The 20,819-nt window shown below is 37.0% G+C and overlaps 1 protein-coding gene across 5 annotated transcripts in view; it reads right to left on the bottom strand.

The window, feature by feature from the left end:
• Window positions 1-20,819, bottom strand: part of DIAPH2 (diaphanous related formin 2) — an 860,940-nt gene that overhangs the window by 37,913 nt on the left and 802,208 nt on the right. For 3 of the 5 annotated variants that reach the window (XM_082377062.1, XM_082377061.1, XM_082377059.1), the window contains one exon: window positions 14,897-14,972. The exons of the other annotated variants lie outside the window; for them this stretch is intronic. In XM_082377062.1, the coding sequence (XP_082233188.1) occupies window positions 14,897-14,972 (76 nt within the window). The remainder of the gene's footprint in view (window positions 1-14,896; window positions 14,973-20,819) is intronic. 5 annotated transcript variants of the gene reach the window in all.

Below are 20,819 nucleotides of genomic sequence, written 5' to 3'. Positions count from 1 at the left end.
ACAAGTCGCTTCACCTCCTCTCCAAAACTGTCTGACAGGAGTCAATAATGATTCTTTCACACAGCTACAATCTAACAATTTTAGATGGAAGTCTGAGGGGAAACTTTCTAGCTATTCCTTACAATATTTTATTAAAGAGGGGTGTAGAAATGCATTTGCCTCAGTGGGGCCATTCTCCTCTTCTGGTTCAACTCAATCCATTTTAACAGTTGGCAGTTTCAATAACAGAAGTTACAGGCTGCCATGCACAGACGCTTTGCATGCGACATGAAAGGAAAGGATTCAGAGATGGAAGCAAAAACGGAAAGAAAAAAAAAAAGCAGCCTCTCTTCTATAAAAGAATTTCTTTAATAACAGCAGCTGGGAAAAATTTCTCTGAGCTTGTGTCCTTCTCCTACTGCTTTATATAAAGCGGCTACCATACTTTTCTTCCTAGGCTACATCTACTGACAGACTGTCAAAAGCAAACAACTTTCCCCCTTATATTGCAATAATCATCTTCTGTATTTTTAATGCAGTCAAAACAAATTTTCTTATTATAACATCACAGTGACAATCCCCCCTGTATTCCCAATGTAAAATGATATATTTTAAACATGATAATCATAAAAGCAGCCTATCCATAATTACTATTTTTAGGTTAAATAAAATATCAACGTTTTTAATTCATGTTTAGGTTAACATTTGCAATTCAGCTTTTTGCAATATTTAAATGGAATTGAATAACTTATGGGAAAAATTTTTTTTAAAAGAACAAAAATTAAAACTGCTTCTTTCTTGACTGGCTTGTCATCCTCACTGCCCACCCACGACCTTCATCATATAATGTTAAAGAAGAACTTGAAGTTCACCAGATGAGCCCATTATTAACTGTTAGCTATGTCTCTGTGCCCACCAACTGTGACTTACTCAATTTTGAACTTGTACTTAATTATTATTTAGAAAGAATGTCTATTTTTTATACAATGTGCTGTGATTACTAGGATTAATAGATACAACATAATTTACAAGCTTCTGACACACTGAGATTGTAAATTGGTTAGTGTGGAGGAAGGGGAGGGATCAGGTTCTGTCACTGCATTTTGATACATATAAACTAACTACATATAAACTTGTGCATACAAACTAACTTTGGGTGCAATGATGATGTCTATATCTTTAAACGCCAATCTCCTATAGGCTAGGTCTGAGGGTTTTCTCTTAGGAGAAACAGCTCAGAAAAATAAGTAATTACCAAATATATAAGTAAATACATAAAATGCCTGCATGTAGAATTAGGAGAAACAGCTCCAATCTTGTTTTGCACCCTCCTCCTCCTTTTAAAACTCCCTGGCTTTAAATTGCTCTAGAGGGGAGGTTAGCTGATACTTTGTAATAAATGGTTACCTTCCCTAAGCATCTCCAGCTTCTACAACATGTTGTGAAGCACCATTACGTTATCCACTCCAGGATTTGGTACAGTTTGCTCCTTCTTAGTCTATCCTTTACCAAGAGAGTGAAAACTGGTCACTCTTTAATCATAAACCTGAAGACTGATTATCCCTGTGCCTTCTCTTAGGCTAAACATTTCCAAACACATGTATGAATCCCTCATCACAGATTCAAGGAAAGGGGAGTTGTTGATATCACATCAGTTCTCAATTCATGCGGGTCAATAAAGTGTTTTTAAAAAGATAGCTATTTTTCAAAGAGCCTCATGAATTTGTGTAATAGTTTGGAGATAATGGAACATAGAATTTTAGAACTGGAAGGGAATTTATTGATTATTTCAGTTCAGTCTAACCCTTCATTTTAGAGATGATGATACTGACCTCCAGAGAAGAGAATCAACTTGTCATAAATACCCTGCAATAAAGATACAAAACCGAGAGGCTTAAAGCAGGGAATGGGATGTAAGGTAATGAACCATGTAATCATAATTGTTCTTTCATTTATTGGATAATAGATGATTATGCTTTTAGAAAATAGATATTCATGAAGAAAGATAGCAATAAAATGATAGAACATGATCTTCTGATGGCCCTGTATAATAAACACTCGAAAGAAGTAATTAGGGAGTAACAATAAGTTTAAAGTTCCTGTAATATTATAATACAACATTCAGTGATCCAGCTCTTTGGTAAGAAAAAGTTCATTGGATCCTATATATAAATCCTATAATATATGTATATATTATATATATATAAATACAGATTATAGGAGATATATATACACATATATACATATATATGTGTGTGTGTGTGTATATATATATACATATATATATATGAGGCATTAGACTTCTACATAGTTAAGATCAAAAAGTTAAAAGCTCTTCAAGCTGTGAATGTAAGTTAGAAAAGTCACTGCATCGCTCTCTCTGGTGATTCCGTCATGTTCCCCATTGTTGATGCAACAGGCTCAAAGCTGCTGGTATCCCATCAATGTTCAGTGTCATTGCTTTTGTTAATCTTTGTCCTGACCTCCATGTTACTGACATACAGTATGTGCTTTAGTATTCAAGACACTGTTTTCAGGGTTTTGCTATGAGTTGGGTATTTTAATTTAGGTTGACTGGTAATAAAATATAATTCAAAGCCAACTGTCAGGTGAACAAGTTAAACGAGTGCTCGGTTTCATAAAGTCTCTGTTCCCAATTAGTCTCTGGAATCTGAATGAGCTGTACGTCGTCAATAGAAGTATTTAGAACTTGATTAGAAAGCAATACCTTTTTTGCATGCATTCTGTATGCTACTCACTATTGGGTATCTGTTTTAAATGCTAGAAAATGCTGTTCCTTTCACTGACTTCAACTCAAATTCTTTTTCTGAACAATGACCTCCTCATCTTACTCCTGTGAGCCACAAACATGGTGTGACTAGAGCAAAAGGAGATGAATTTTTGTGTATACATGGTTTATGTATATGGATCTCATTACATTAAAGCCACATATCCTATTTCTAAAATATTTACTTTTCCTCCCAAACTCTCCTTTTCTTCTGTTAAACAAGATAGTTTTTCAATTCATCTTTCTGCATGATTCATACCAGCAGCCCCTCCTGCCCCCACCTTAAAATACTGGTGATCATCTGGTATACATTTCCAATCTCAGTAATATTCCAGCAGTCACATAGAAGCTAGCATTGTAATCATCCCAATGCAGTCTTAATAATGTTATATGATGAGTGAGAAAACGTTCTTATAGTTAATATACTTTATTGTACCAATCACCCCTTGATGCTTCCATTTAGTCCTTCTGGTTTGTTTATGATTTTCCATGGCTTACTTCAAAATTTTCCTTGTTTGCATTATGTGTTGTATTATGTAATGCTACGTTAATTTCCTGTTGTAATGGGTCAGCATGCCAACATCATGCACCTCTTTAAATAAAGCTTCAAAATTTTTTATCAGCTCATAAGTTTTATTTAATTGAAATCATTAAAGTAGTAGAGAATCTTGCTGCATGCTTGGATTCCACTTAAATTGCTGGTATAATTTTGAATTGCTTTGTATCAAGTTTTGAAATGCCCTTATAAAGAAATTTTATAGCAACTATATACATTTTTTTTAAGTGAGGAAAAGCAGCACACTTCTTTTTTTCTTCGTTTTTAGGAAGATCTTTCTTAAAAATATGCTGCTTTCTAAAAATCTATGTGATATATTTAAAACTATACTATGAGCCATAACACACAGTGTACCTTCTTTTTGTTGGAAGCTAGCCACTTCAAAGGTACCATGGCAGAAAAGAAAGAGCACTGTCCTAGGCTCTGAAAAGAACTGCGTACTGAACTGATGCCTAGAATAGGGATAATGTTTCAGACCTCAGATGGTTACTATCAAGATCAAGTGAGATCTCACAGATATAGAGAACAAACTAGTGGTTACCAATGGGGATGGGGGGGAGGGGCACTATAGGGGTGGGCAGGGGTAGGAGGTACAAACCATTGGGTGTAAGATAGACTCAAGGATGCATTGCACAACATGGGGAATATAGCCAATATTTTGAAATAACTGTAAATGGATTGTAACCTTGAAAAATTGTATAAAAAATAAAATAAATTAAAAAAAAAAAAGATCAAGTGAGATCTTCTCTGTAGACTGCCAGGCAACAACGTTTGGCACATAGTAGGCATTCAGTTCATTCAGTGTGTTAGTTGCATATAAATCTGAACCTTAGCTATGTGTGCTTAATAAACACATTTCAAATGTATCAACCTTGTCGGGGGGAAACACAACTATCAACTAACAGGTAGAGTTCAAGAATGAGCTACTGGGGACTTGCCTGGCGGCGCAGTGGTTAAGCATCCGTATGCCAATGCAGTGGACACGGGTTCGATCCCTGGTCTGGGGAGATCCCACTTGCTGCAGAGCAACTAAGCCTGTGTGCCACAACTACTGAGCCTGCACTTTAGAGCCCACGAGCCACAACTACTGAGCCCGCATGCTACAACTATTGAAGCCCATACACCCTAGAGCCCGCGTGCTGCAACTACTGAGCCCACGTGCTGCAACTACTGAAGCCCGCACGCCTAGAGCCCATGCTCTGCAACAAGAGAAGCCAACGCAATAAGAAGCCCGCGCACCGCAATGAAGAGTAGCCCCCACTCACCGCAACTAGAGAAAGCCCACAGCAACGGAGACCCAACGCAGCCAAAAAAAAAAAAAAAAAAAATGAGCTACCGAGTATTGAGAGGATGGTAGCGAGAATCAGCAATAGCAAGCTTATACTTTCTGTATTTATTTTGGGGGAAAGAACTCATGGTGAGGGGGAATTTAAAACGCAGATTGTCAGGATTTATGCGGAGAAGATCTCCTCTTTCCTCATTACTATAATAAACAGTGATCAAAAAATGCCTCATCAGACTTATGGCAGATAACGAAGGGAAGTACAACTTTAATTACGTCCTTGATTTATAGATAATGTTGCAACATCTCAAACAATGAACATCAAATTTTACCACAATCTCTTTGCAAAGATTTGTGTATGTGTATGTGTTTTAGGGGTGTGATGGGAAATCATTTTTCACTCCATTCTTTTTAAATTAGAATGCACTTAAATAACTGTTCCAGAAAGAAAATGCAAATGAACATTAAACTACTTACATTCCTTTAAATTCTTTTCCAGTATGTGTCAACATACACACATTATTATAGATATAATCAGTGTTTATATACTCTCTTGGGATCTAATTCTTTCACTTAACATTGTTTCATGTACACATTTCTATGAGTTGTCGTGCAATGGCACCACCATCAGACTGTACCTGTTTCCCTACAGTTCCTCCCTCACCTCACTTTGTGCTTAGACATTCTAATAGATACATGTTGCTACCTTACTGTTATTTTAATTAGAATTTCTTGCTGGTGAAAATTGTGTTTTTCCATGTGATGATTTATCGTGTATTTTTTTTTACATGTAAACTTTCTCTCTCCACCTTTTATTTTCCTGTATGAACTGCCTTGGGAACCACGTCTAGAGGACCCTTACGCATTTATTCCAATGTCAACGTAACCAAATTTGTTGATTACTCCACTAAACCTATACAACTAAATGGGATAGCTATATACCTAATCATCGCCCATCTTCCTATGCTTCGAAACCCAATATCCAAATGGTCTCCAAATCCTCTAATAAATCTCTAAATTATTTCCCAATCTATTGTTCTCTCTCTGAGACTACTTGCATCTCCTCACAGTTATTTTTAGAAATCGACTTAGAAAGGTAACTAAAATACAAACCCGATTGCATAACTCAGTCTCCAGTTAATAAATCTTTTATTGCTTACAGGACAAAAATAAACTTTTTGAGCATAGCCTAGAAGGCCTTTGCAATGTAGCCTAATTTCATTTACAGCCCAGCCTCATTTCCCCATTGTTCACATAAATTCTACATTACATCTAACTGTTATATCTAAATGTGCTACTCATTGTTCCTGAATATCCTTCTTGCTTTTCTTCAACCATCCCTTTGCTCATGTCATTTTGCCCCCCCTATTAGGCTCAGGTCCCCTTACTCCCTATTCTACTCCAAATGCCTATGAATATCTTACACATCCTTTAAGTTTCATCTCAAATATGACTGACCTCCTGAAGGCTTTTCTGATATTTCTCAACTGGATATGGCTTCTCCTGTCTGTGAATCCTCAGAGCAGTTTATAGCTTATTTTCCCAGGTAAGAATTATTTGTATATTTGTTTTATCCCCTGGAATAGCTTATAAGCTGTTAAGAACAGGGGCTCAGCTCACATCTTTCTCCCTGCAAATGCTCTGCACATAGTAGGTGTTCTATACATTTTTCTTGAATTGAATATTCTCCAAGGTCTGAAAATCCCTATAACAGCAAGAACTTTGCCACCTACATGGTTGGATCATCCCAACACTCAACATAAATATGGAATGAATAAAAATTAAAAACATGAATGCTTTCAAAGTCATATAATTGGGTAAAAATTAAGAACATGTATATTCTTACCCTCCAAAATCCAAGGCACGCCTCCCCCCTCCCAGTTATGTCTCAGAAAAAAGGAAGCTGTCTTATGTTCAAGTCCTTATACATTCTTTAATTATAAGGAGCTTTATCTAAATTACTGTATTTTTTAATATTAAAGTACTCTTTGGAGAACACACATTAGTCTGGGACAAACTCGATTTGAGCTTTAGGTGATTATGGAGGTAAATTTACAGAATTGGGGGGAGGGGTTGGAAACCACAAAATGTAACAAGACCTAAGAATTATTTACAGGGTATGTTCTCAGAGTAAAGTGTTGGATATGATGGTTAAAAAACAAAAAACAATAGCCTTTGAAAGATCACCTAAAATTGCAATTCAGTAAATACCTAAAGATGATAAAAAAAAGATACATATTTAGAATGAATGGAATAATCAACTGACCTAGTGTTACGCAAAGGGATGTGTGGCTTGGGATAAAAGTGACAGGGATGCTATCATACACCGATTAAAGTGCTGTATCTCTATCTAACAACTTAGACGGACATGAATGTGATGTGTTCCAGAAAACCGCTAGGTGACTCAAAAATTGGCTCCCGTGCCTATAGAAACACTGATGTCAGAGATATGTGTGAAGAATTTGAACAACACTGTTTTACAAGATGGGATAGTGGGGGGGGAAAGCAATTTTTCTACATGAAGATACTATATTACACCATATGCAAGTTGAATACATCTGTACAATTAAATGAATTTCATATCATAATTAGATATTTTACTATTTCATCTACATTTTTGAGAGGCTATCTATATTCAAAATGGTCAAAAACTTAAAGAAGAATTCTATTAGGAAAATGGGGGCACACCTTAGCCATCATATTTGTTACGTGCTTTTGAATCCAGGGCGGTACACATGGCTCATTTCAGCCACGATAATAGTAAGAGCTGCCACTTAGCATTTGCTGGGTGTCATGGACTTTGTTAAGTGACTTGCAGATGCTATATGTCAATGATTCTTCAAACAATCCTACAGGGTAGGTATTAGGAAGCCATTTTACAAATGAGGAGAGTATGCCTCCAGGAAATTAAAACGCTTGCTCAAGATCATGCAGTGAATAACTAGTGGATATCCATGGAGTTTCAAAGTCCATAACCTGAAGTGCCACATCGTACGGCCCCCATAAGCACTGAGCCTGAATTTCTAGGTCCATGACTTTGACAGGATGGTGCTTTATATGAACAATGGTGAAGTCAAAAGTAGGACAAGAACAAGAATTTTTGCAATCCATAAATGCATTATCATCTTCAATACTAACCTTTTTAATACATTTTTTATTTTGAATACATTTTTCAACTAGAAACCTGAAGAATACCACACTCATGATCTGTTTTGCCTCATGATTCTATTTCTGGTGAGCTTCACCAAGGGCTGCTCTATAGAAAGAAATGGTTTGTCCTCCTTTGCTTCCCACCTTCTCTCTGCTAACCATGTGCCTACACAATTCATGGATGAATTGACCCGAATCACTTTACTTTTCAAAATATGCTAGTTCTCTATACTCAATATTTTGTAATAACCTATAAGGGAAAAGAATCTGAAAAAGAATAGATATATATACGTATAACTGAATCACTTTGCTGTACACCTGAAACTAACACAACATTGTAAATCAACTATACTTCAATAAAATAAATAAATACGCTAGTTCTTCACAACTTCTGGGGTAACTTGTTCCACGAGTCATGTATAGTACCACCCCTTCCCCATTGTTTACTTCCGTAATGTTTCAAGGATATTCCTTAGTTCCAATATTCTCGGCTTTGGTAAACAGGTTTGCACATATCCTATCCAGAGCTTTTATGATTTCATTTGATGGACTCTGAGCATAGCCTCACGTAACCACTATATTTTCCAACAGAAGAGCCCTAATTTTTTTTAGCCTTTCATAACAGGGAATTCTCACTATTTGCCAGTTCATTACAAATGCCTTCTCTGGCCCGATGCAGCAGCAGCAGTATTTTTTTTTAAAAAAGGAGCAGCCATCAGAATTACCTACAATATTTCATCAAGTCTGGAGGACCTTCATCGTGTACAAAGGAAGCAGAATGTCTTCTGTTTGGATGCCAATCTTTTTCCAGATGCAGACCAGCAGAAATGTTGACCTTTGTGGCCATGGCAACTTCCTGAGCTCATTTTTTCCGGGGACAGCTACCAGTCACTCCTAGATTCCTTTGCAAGATGGGAACGGAGAAGCCAGAAGCCTGCCAGCCTGGGAAGGCAGCCTGGCTTATTTTACTTTCGTTTTTTTTTCTAAATACATTTACCCACACAGAAGCTCATCTGCCACTTCTCGGCCCACTCGTGAACCTCAGGAGAGCTTCCTGCAGTTTACCCCTGGCAGCTTGGCATTTCACTTTCAGTGAACTCAGAACAGCTGAGTGTCAACTGCAAACTCTCTTTCTTCAGTTTCCTTAACTTTTTGACAGAATCAACTACTTCCTTGAAGTAATTAAAGTGATAATGTTTGAAATTGAAGGAGAAATACTAAGTGTAAAATTATCCTCCAATTAAACAAAAATGCCCCACACAGTGATAGTTTTTTTTTTTAATTTCACCGTTCTTCACAGTGATGATGAAAAGTAGATTGTAACAGAAGCCTAGATTTAAAACATGCTACTGGCCTCGTATCTCTGAGGGCATAAAAGCGAAGGATTAATCTGCCAAATATCCTAAAATGCATTTACTTTCATTGTCATCAATCCTTCCAATTGGTCCCCCCCAGGTTGCTTTGTAATTCTATATGCCTCTTACATATTTAAAGAGCTTACTGTTTATCATTACTTCATTTTTAAAACTTTTATTTCCTTCTCTAGGAAGCCTTATTAAATTTTATAATACTCCCTTTTCAGATTGTAAAATAAATAAAATAGATTTTAGTCTTCTCAGATATGCCTCAATGGTATGAAGGCTTACTGTGAATTTTAAAAAATCAATTAGCAGAATTCTAATTTTCCCAGAGACATTTTAACAGAAAATAATGAAGACAAGATTTTAAAATTCTGTTGTAGCTAATTTAGTATGTGAAGAAATAGATTGTGTAATTGCCTTAATATCTACCTTAGTTTTAAGTTCTGACCTGAGCATGGGTTGCTGTGTCATTTAAAGTTCCTGAATGATCCACACAAATCTCACGTTAGAAGTAGACTCAGCAGGATATAATGGAAGGCACACAGAATCTGGACTCAGAGGTCCTAGGCTTACATTTTGCTCAGCCTCATTCAAGCCAGGAAACCAGTAATGAGTCAATCTTTCTAATCCTCAGTCTCTTCACCTGCAAAGTGAGGAGGTCAATTTTTTTTTTTTTTTTTTAGAGAATTCTACCTTTCTTTTTTTTTAATGAATTCAATCCAGTTTCGTTTTATTTATTTATTTATTTATTTATTTATTTATTTATTTATTTATTTATTTATGGCTGTGTTGGGTCTTCGTTTCTGTGCGAGGGCTTTCTCTAGTTGCGGCAAGCGGGGGCCACTCTCCATCGTGGTGTGCGGGCCTCTCACTATCGCGGCCTCTCGTTGCGGGGCGCAGGCTCAGTAATTGTGGCTCACGGGCCTAGTTGCTCTGCGGCATGTGGGATCTTCCCAGACCAGGGCTCGAACCCGTGTCCCCTGCATTGGCAGGCAGATTCTCAACCACTGCGCCACCAGGGAAGCCCCAGGAGGTCAATTTATCTTACTATGTTCACATGTTTCTTGTGAGGCTCAAATAAGGTATTGTAAAAATTTTTTTAAGTAGTTAATAAACAATAAAGTTTTATTAAAATTGGCTTTATTAACTGCAAGGCTTATCTAAAAATAAACCCTCTTGCAAATGGGCTACTTTGTATCTTTTCTACTGTTGGCTCTCTATTTTATACTATGATCCCTTGAAAAATAGTCATGGCTTTATGGCTGTGCTCATAATTAAAAAAAAAAAAAAATCTAAGTATTTTTCCATGCCATCTGAACAAGCACAGAAGAAAGAGCCTTGTTGTTTTCATTTTACCATTTTCTTTTTAGTCCAGGTTCTTCAGCACAAGCCACTCTGATGATGTTTAAAACCAAGATATCAAATGACACTGTCATGATCTGGAAATGTCTGTAAAGTCCAATGGGAAGTCTTAGCAAATGTCAGAGTACCTCTAAGGCAAGGCAGATCCTCAGGATGGATAATGATTCAAGAGTTTAGTACTAAAGATACAGCAGGGTTCCAGGGAAAGGCCTGCTTGAGGCTCAAAGGTCAAGCAGCACAAGTTTAATGCCGAGTAAAGTTAAAGGTCACTTAGCATTGTGATTAGTGATGCTGAATGGGTACAGGGTGATGTAACAGATACAGTCAACTAACACTTCCATTTCGGGAGGTGTCAGAATGGATATTTTCATCCATTCCCCTTCCTTTCTGACAAGTAATTACTTAGAAAAGCCAACGACTGAAAACACATCCTAGGCAGCAGTCAACTGTTTGGTAGTTAGTAGTCTACTGTGGTTGAGTTGCAGTTAAAAGGCATTATAGAGGATGATAACTTACAGACTTTAAGGGAAGAGAAATTATCTCTACACATCTGTTAAGAATGATCCTGGTGTGTCTGTCACTGGCAATTCAATTGTTGATTTTCTTTTAAAGCAAAACAAACACACGCATCAAGACAAACAGAAACCTGGAAGGGGAACTGATCCAAGTGAATGATACTAAAACAAAGGATACACATCATCAAAGATGGCAGATGCATAGCGATAAGCACTAAAGGAAGGTGACAAAAATCCCCCCAATAACAATATCCCAATACCACCACCACCACCACCACCACCACCCCCAAAATATTCCAATAAAAAAAATAAAGGTTCCCCACCATCTGCTTTAAATAAGTATAAGGAATGCTGAGATATATGGTAATGTGTGAAAGTGAACCCTACACATTCATAATACAAAGGACTTGTTGCGATGGTTAACATAATAAAATCCTTGTAGGGTGATGGCCTATCCTAGGATATAAAGTATGGATATAACTGGAGTGGAACCTAAGGGTGTTTCATGTGGCATCCACAGGGTCCCAATAAGAAAGTGAAATCAAAATGACACATTTGAAAAGGAGAATATATATTTTAATCTCATTTTTGATCTAGCCAGAGCATTGAAGGATTTATCCTCACAGCTAACTGGCTACGCATATGTATACTGTAGTAGCCCTCTAGGGTTTATACAGGTTAGAACTGTAAGCTACTCAAGGATTTTTTTCTACATCTTTGTATCTTTAACACCTAACATGGGACATGCCACAAAGCTTGTGGCAAATAAAAGTATGTTGAATTAAACTTACAGAAACTTTGCTCTTACGGGCCTTAGAGTCTTGTATATAGATGGGAAAAATAATTAAAAAACAAGCGAGTGAAAACGGATGCTAGGAATTATAATGAGAGCTACTCTTTTTTATGTCTGTATCTCTGGCATCTAGTGCTGTTCCTGGCATCTGGGCGACCCTTAGGAAATACTGAGCTATCAGTGTGTCACATAGAGAAGGTGAAATGTGATGTGGATCTTGAAAGGTGGGTAGGATTCGAAGATGTTTATTCCCAACCCTTCTTAGCAGCAGTTTCTAATGGAACTGGAGAGGGACATCTCTCCTCTAACCCCATACAAATTTACATGAGTCTCTTCTTTCTTAAAGCATGACCTCTTTTTGATCTTCTTGGGATAGATATGACGTGATATCTATCCCAATTTTCTGGTAGGTCAGGATTGTATAAATCAGAGTTGGAAGTTGGACCAGAGGACAAATACCAGTGAATATCTGTCTTGCTGTAGAAGAGAGCTACTTTTTTTTTTTTTAACATCTTTATTGGAGTATAATTGCTTTACAATGTTGTGTTAGTTTCTGCTGTATAACAAAGTGAACCAGCTATATGCATACGTATATCCCCATATGCCCTCTCTCTCTTGCGAGAGAGCTACTTTTGATTTTAAATCCTTGTGGTTTCATGCTATTTAAGTATGTATTTTGTTGGTGAAATTTTTACTTTGTTCTTGGTGATATTAATTCAGCAGACATTTACTGTGTCTACCATGCACATGGAAACAAAAAGTGAATTCATAAAATAGAGATGTAATACTATAGGTTGAATTGAATTTTTTAAATTTTATTTTATTTTTTAATTTAATTTAATTTTTACTGAAGTATAGTTGATTTACAATGTTGTGTTTTATATATATATATATATATATATATATATATATATATATATATATATATATTCTTTTTCAGATTCTTTTCCCTTATAGGTTATTACAAAACACTGAGTATAGTTCCCTGTGCTATACAGTAGGTCCTTGTTGGTTATCTATTTTATATATAGTAGTGTATATATGTTAATCCCAAACTCCTCATTTATCCCCCAACATGATTTTTACATTTTTTAAAAGTTTTGAATGTCTCTATTTATGGTAAATTATTTGAGCCATTGTGACTGTTTTTAGGGTTTCTTTTCCCCCCAGTATCTGTCCTTTTTTTATATTTCTAGATCAGTTCAACTGAAGAATACCCTGACATGGCAAGGAGAGTTGTTTAAAACATTATTTACAACAACTTATTACTGCAAATCAGAGTTGTCTCAATATGGTACAGTAATAAATCAGATGTAATTTTGATGCTGAATCTGATGTAACACAGGAGCTGTAACGTATAATCCCCAATTTTACACTTTTTAGTTTGAAGCCGTCTGTTTTCACCACCTCCTAGTAAATAAATGTTCTACCTTTGAACACACACGTTTATTCTAATAAAATACCACTCTTATCCTGGTTAGCTAGAAGATTTTATTTGGAAAAGTTTTCTCTGCATAAAAGAAAAAGTGTTTGAAAACCACTGCTCTAGTCTCTTACTCCAAATGGCTCCCAGAGGTCACTTTCTAAAACCCCAAATTTGATCATGGCCCTCTTCTGCTTAAAACCTGTCAGTGGACCCTACACCATATAAAAGTTCAAACTCCTTTGTGTCAGAACCCTTCTCGGCTGCTGCCCAACTCCCCAGCCTCATCTCTCACCTTGCCTCTTCACATCTGTACCTCAAGCCATATACTTTTTTTTCCCCAAACCATACACTTTTCATTTTTTGCAGTTCTAGGACCGTGGCAAAGCCTCCATTTCTCTCAGCTTTTTAAAGAGCTGTGCCCCAAACCTCAGATACTGACTACCCACTCTGGCCTCCTTGTCTACTAGGAAAACCACTTTTTATCCTTCAAAGTTCAACCTAAATATAAAGCCTTCCCTGATCACCTGCTTCCCTTCTCCCACTAAGAGTTGAGTCTTTCTTCCATCGCATTCACCCAGCAACCCGTATACACCGTTATCCAGCTCAAAAGATTTTAACGTGATTATTTGTTTCCACCTTAGTCTCTCCCACTAGACTGTCAGTTATATGAGGATAGTGATGTGTCCTGTCATATCTTTGAATCCTTGCTACTTAGGACAGAATCTGGTTCACAGATGTTACGTAATACAATACTTACTTAAATAAATAAAAAGTGACTAACTCAGAATTCTTCAGTTTCCCAGGGACTAGGGTTGATGTTTACTTTTGTTAAGCAAACTCCTTCCCCATAGATAATCTAAAATTAATAGTATAAATAAGATTATAAGGAGAATATTTAAAATGCTTAAGAGAACAAACTTTTCAAATCCCCTCAAGTACTTTATAAGCATCAATTCACATACAATTGATATGCTAATTACAATTTAGCCCTATTTGTTCATTAAAACTGGGTCCTTAAGGACCTCTACTAATGTTTGAATGACTGAATCTTGTTAACTTAGCTGAAGCTCCTGAACATACTAGACATAAATAAACATGCATTTCCTTAAAATTATTCCATAATTCCAATAATTTTCCCTAAATCAAAATGGCCTTTCTCATTTTGCAAGGCGCTTTATTAACTACTGTTTCACTTCATTTTATGATACTACTGAAGTCCATTCATTGTTACCCTAAGGATTAAAAAAATATCCACAATGGTATTGGTAGAGGCTTTCTATTATATATTATAAAGCCAAATTCCTTGGCATGAAATAGAAGCCCTTTACCATCTACCACCTGTTCATTCTCTCCTATGTAGCCCAACCGTGTACCCTACCATTCCCTACAACTAGCCCTACAGTCCAGTTACAACTCCTTGACTTTCTTGAAGGATGCTGGGTCTTTTCATGACATCATCTTTTTATACATATTGTTGCTTATTTCTGTAATGCCCTTTGCATACTCATGACCATGAATTCACTTATTAACTCCAATATCTATTTTCCCATGCCTCAAAAGACAGCTCCATAAGAAAGCTTTTTGGTCACCTAAGACAATGTTAGTCGCCCATTTCTCTGTGTTCCCAGAGCATTTTGTTGAGACGTATATTATTTATGACAATATATTATATATTTATGTCTACCTCCATTTGAATGAGGTCTTTGAGTGCAGAGACTGCATGCTATTCATCTTTCCATCCCCAGCATCCAGCATTGAATCTGGCACAAAGAAGGCACTGTAGTGAGTTGAATTGTGTCCTCCAAAAAGATACGCTGTAGTCCTAACCTGCATTACCTGCGAATGTGACCTTATTTGGAAATAAGTTCTTTGCAGATGGAATCAAATTAAGATGAGGTCATACTGGATTAGGGCAGGCTTTACATCCAATGACTGGCATCCTTATTAGGAGAAAGAGATTTGGAACACAAAGCCTCAGAGGACACACAGAGGGAAGAAGGCCATGTGACAACAAAGGCAGAAATTAGAGTGATGCAGCTGCAAGCCAAGGAATGCCAAGGATTGCTGGCAACCACCAGATGCTAGCAGTGAGATATGCAGCAGATTCTTCCCTCAGAGCCCCCCAAAGGAACCAGCCCTGCTGATACCTTGATTTTGTATTTCTAGCCTCTAGAACTGTGAGAGAATAAACCTCTAGTTTTGCCACCCAGTTTGTGGCAATACATTATGGCAGCCCTGGGAAACTAATATAGCACCCAGTATATTTTTATTGAATAAATAAGTAAGTGGATGATGAATGACTTAACAGAGGCGATCCTTTTACTCGGTAGAGGATCTATGTCCAATGAATTCTCCAAAGCGTCTATTCTTCTCTGTCAGCTATGAGTCTCAGTAAGCATATGGAGAGTCCCTTTACAACTTCCATACATGTTTAATTCCAAGATGATTCTGGCTGGAAGGAAGGGAACAGACATAAAACCCATGGAAAATTGACGGCTTCTCTCTACCATCATATCCACTGGGAATAGAGCAGAGATCTTGAAGCCACAGCTGAAATATTTAGGATCATGATTCACCCAATGAAACTGCTTCTCTGTTGTGGGATACTCCCTTTGAAGTTTTGGTTGGTGTTCTGTGCTCTAAAATGGGATATATAGTGCTGGAATGCTCATGTGAAAGTTCCTGAGTCCACAGTAGAATGGTAGAGTCATGAGGATGGTTGCTATTACTGCTGTTGCCCACAAAACCTATTTTAGGGGAAGTTTACAACAAAATTGACAGTAATGCACACAGTAGATCTACATATAAAACCGGGTAAAATGTTACTTCTCTAGCCATTTCATTAACACGGCCTTTGCTATACAAGCATAACCATCTTCTACAGTCACAGAAAGCTTTATCATTTATGAAACGCTTTGACACAGTCTTATTTAAAATAAAAATAAAATCACCTTTTATTTGTTTTTTTTCATTAAAAAATTCCTTTTCTACCTTACAGTCTTTTTCCTACACTAACACTGATTTCCAGGTTTTTTACCTGAAGTCCTTTTCTTCATCGCTGTTTCTCATTTTCTTAATAAGGTTTTCTCCCACTCACCCTACTTACAACTATAGTCAATCACATTGACTATAATGATGTCTCTGTAAAAATATTTCAACTTCCACCTTGTAGCTAGCTCTCTCTTCTTACCTCCCTCACTTAAAAACCATACAGTGAAATAAAACATGGAATTGAAGGTAAAGGAAGATTGCATTTCATAAAGGTTGCCATATAACTGCTTTTCTGAAGATCTGGTTTGCAGCCAACGGACATGCAAATGTTTCTTTGTTGGTGCTAGAGCTATCATCATACAGAAGTATTAGAACTCAATGAGATCCAAATTCTTCCTCTCTTCCAGGGACCAGTTTAAGTCAAAACAGACACAGATGAGTAATGACAGAGTGTAAGCCCAGAAAAGAGACACACGCTAATGATGCAGACACTAGAAACATAGACTGTAAAGCATCAAAGAAACACATACCAAATGTCCCACCAGCCTGTTTTTTTAAGCCTCTTCAGGAAGGCCTTGGCTGGGAACAACTTATACTCTTCTGTCTGACGAACCCCAACACAAATGCTGAGAGATATACAGCTGCCTTGTTGGGAGAGCTCTACTAGATTTATAGTGGCTCTTGGTCTGGAAGACCTGTGTGGAACAGACTAGTTTTGGGGCCACTGTTTTAAGTAGCTAGGAGGTGTCAGCCATTATTTGACTTTACTTACGTCGCACACACTTAGGGTAAGTGCTATCACTTACTTTGTGCCAGGAACTATTTTAAGCATGTTACAAATATACATTTACTTAACTTCAGAACTCTATAAATTAGATAATCTGATTATCTCCAGATTATAGAGGAGGAAAATGTGGCACAGAGAAGTCAAACAACTCACCCAAGTCGTACAACTATTGAGCTGCAGGGCTAGGATTCGAATCCAGGGAGCCTTTTCTCTGTAGTCCAAGCAGTAACCACTATCCATCCTGCTGTTCACTAATTTCTTGAGCCTTCTAGACTACTGTGGTTCCAGAGGAGGGAACCTCTTTAGCCTTTCTCAGTTTCTTGGATTATGGGTTAGTTTCAGGATCCCATTGGACTTCATGATTTACTCAGTGTTTAAGGTGTGAGAAAGCTTCTAGCAGGTACCTCTGGAATGTATGAGAGAGGGGTGTAGTCTTTGTCTTCCGAGAGCTCGAAAATGAGTTAATCATAAAGGCCACATGTAGACCAAAGAAAAACTTAAGGACCTTTACAAAGCTTTCTATGCATCAAGAGATTGCTCAGGGACTGAGAGGCACGGAAGCAAGGGATTTGGATTCTGCGCCACGATTCTCCTCTAGGCTAGACGTAGTGTCTGAGGCAATCACTAGGCGTCCTGCTATGGATCCTATATGTCTGATTACAGAAAGATGTACCATTTGAGACTGATTTCGCCAGCTGACTATGTCTCTGCTAGCTTCCACCGTGAGAGGAGGAGCTCTATAATTGTAATTGAGCCTGTAATTGAGCTACATACACCCTAATAGTATACCAAAGGGAGGGTGGCAAATGTGAAGATGCATTCTAACATTTATGTATTCACATACATAATATATGTGTGTGTGTATATATATATACAAGTATACATATACATAGGCACATATACATATATACACATACACCAATATATAACTAGAAATTGCTGAGAGTTTACTCTATGCCAGGCTCTGTACTGAATGCTTCATGTGAATTATTCTGTTCATCATCACATCAAGCCTGTAATATAGGTATCATTATTTATCCCCTTTGACAGATGAGAAAACGGAGGTACAAAGAAGTAAAGTCAGTTAGTAAGTGGGAATTGTCAGGATACAAATCCAGGCTGCTGGCACCACAGCCATATAATCTATTGCATATAATTTGAGTTAGGCCTTATGCTTTATCATACTTTCTTAAAACTCTTTTACTTTTACATCTTCCCAACCATTTTTTTGACCTACTCATTAAATAAAGTCTTTTAAAGTCAGCCAGAGAATAGAGTTGCAGATTCAGTAAAATGTCAAAAGTTGCAATATAGTGTTTCAGCACTGGGCCACACTGGACTTGAATATTTTCCCTCTTAATTTTTCTATTTCAGGTTTAAACAACTGCTGCATATATAATATCCCTTGTAAAAAGTCCATTGTGTTTGTAATTAAGGGAGTCTTAGAAGTTGAAGGCAACAAAATTTATTGTTGCCATGGGAAAAAAAAAATCCTTATCAACACAGCGTATGGTAAAAATGCCTGGTTTATTGGCTGATCTGTGATATGTGAACAACATCCAATTCTCTGTTATGTTTAACAAGGAAAAAAAATCAAATGCTATGAAAATGTTGTGAATATATAATTATCTTAATTAGGATGTATTTTGAAGCAGTAAATTTCACATCCTTGGCACATGGTGATAAGCTGATACATGTGCAAGGCAATTATATAACCAAAATTAAAATATATTCAGTGCACAAAACAGTAGTAAGAATAACATAAATCCAGGTCCATTATTTTGGAAAGAAACATAGTATTATGAGCTGAATTGTGTCCCTCCAAATTCCTGTGTTGAAGCCCTAACCCCTAGTACCCCAGAATGTGACTGTATTTGGAGAGTGGGCCTTTAAAGAAGTAATTAAATTAAAATGGGGCTGTTAGGGTGGGCCCTAACCCAGTATGACTGGTGTCCTTATAAGAAAAGGAAATTAGGACATAGGCAACACAAAGTAACGACCATGTGAGGACACAGCAAGATGGCAGCCATCTGCAAGCCAAGGAGAGAGGCCACAGAAGAAACCAAACCTGCCAACACCTTAATCTTGGACTTCTAACCTCCAGAACTGTGAGGAAGTAAATTTCCGTTGTTTAAGCTGTGGTATTTGTTACAGAAACCCTAGTAAATGAATACACATAGTAATGATTAAGAAGTCAACAACTATTACTAGTTCTTTGAAATTCTATGATTTAGAAGTTCTAATTTTGGGGGGGTTCTTCAGATAGGAACACATATATTGCTTTTCCATATGGAGTTGTATTATCATTAAAAGAAAAAACTCTAGCCATCTTGAGATTTTCTTTTTACTTTATCTTATGGGAAAGAAATTTATACTTTCAAAAAGAAAACTGTGAAGAGTGAAATGGATTAGATGCTATATTTTGAGGTGGTGGTTCCAGAGCATAAAAACCTATTCCTTAAGAGTAGGTATTCTCAAATATAATTTAGCCCCGAATGTTCTGATTCCATCCACTGGAAGTCCACTATTTAACTGAGGCTGTATTAATTGCTGATTCAATTTATTATCTATTTATTTACAATGTTGACTTCCTGATTTTTCATGTAAACTTTTCACATTCTCTTCTCTAGATATGTACAAGCAAAATAACTTAGTAAGGTTAAGATGTCTAGCTTTTTCATTCCCATGGAATGCCGTATATAGTAGGAGCTCAATAAATTTGCATCTATAAATGAATGAAATTTTTCCCCCTTAAGTGATTTTGTAAGTTCCTACACTCAAAATTATTGAGTTCATAGCTTGGGAGAAAATGCAAAGATCATCTAGTCCAACAACCTCATTTCATGCAAGGGGAGACTGCTGATGCCTAGACAGCCTTAGTGACCAGATCAAGGGCACACGGTTATGGACTAAAATTAGACTTCTGTAAGTCTTAGTAAGTCTAAGTCTATACACTTGCCATGATCACTAGCTGAGTCAGTGCTACTTTCACAAATCATAAGTCGGAAATGTTTCATACATAACTGTGGACCATTTGCCTCACTTTCCAGACTTCATGCTATAATTTTTTGGCTTTTACCTTCACAACGCCATTTCTAGAGAATGGGGAGATGGAAAATAGGGATTAAAAAAATGTCTTAGGAAGGAAGTTATATGTAGAATAGGCAGTATGGGAGACTCTATGCTTTGGGAATAACCAGAGTTGAGAAATCCACCTTGGGACTTCTGAAAATAGCCACTGGATTAAACAAATTATGGAGAAAAAAATTAAAAAAATAAACAACTTACCATGACACACATGTTTTACTGAATCATAACAATGCAAATATTAGTTTCAAAATTCATACAATCAGACAATAACCAGGAAGTGTTACTGATCTAGTTTATTATCATTTGCGGATGTGACAAACTCGAAACCAGGCTTCGGCTGCCCAGATTGGTGTTACCAGGCAAAATTGCAAAGTAGGTGGCCTTCTACCTATTTTTAGGCACTCCTTCCCTGCCTTTTAGTGGATGTACAGGGCCCTCTTGCTACTTATAATTCCCTAGTATAGGGGCCCAAAGAGCCACTCTCACCTCTAACCCTAACCCTTTCACCAAATAACCCTTGCTCTACATTACTTCTCCCATTCTCCCTGCTCCACAACAAAATATTCTATTCACTTACAAACCAGAAAGTAGTCAGAGTGGAGTAATTAATATGGAAGTGTAAAATATTGATAGCGATACTCTTACTTGTGTTTTATAGGAAGATCTTATTTAACTAAATGCAGCCTGAATTGGTAGAGGACCTGTGGGAGGTCTTTTTGGGGAGATGAATCTTCCCAAT

This window comes from Balaenoptera borealis, assembly GCF_965194805.1.
Source record: "Balaenoptera borealis genome assembly, chromosome: X".
Taxonomy (NCBI): Eukaryota; Metazoa; Chordata; class Mammalia; order Artiodactyla; family Balaenopteridae; genus Balaenoptera; species Balaenoptera borealis.
Note: the sequence above shows the minus strand (reverse complement) of the source record. Positions and strands in the feature narration are given on the sequence as shown.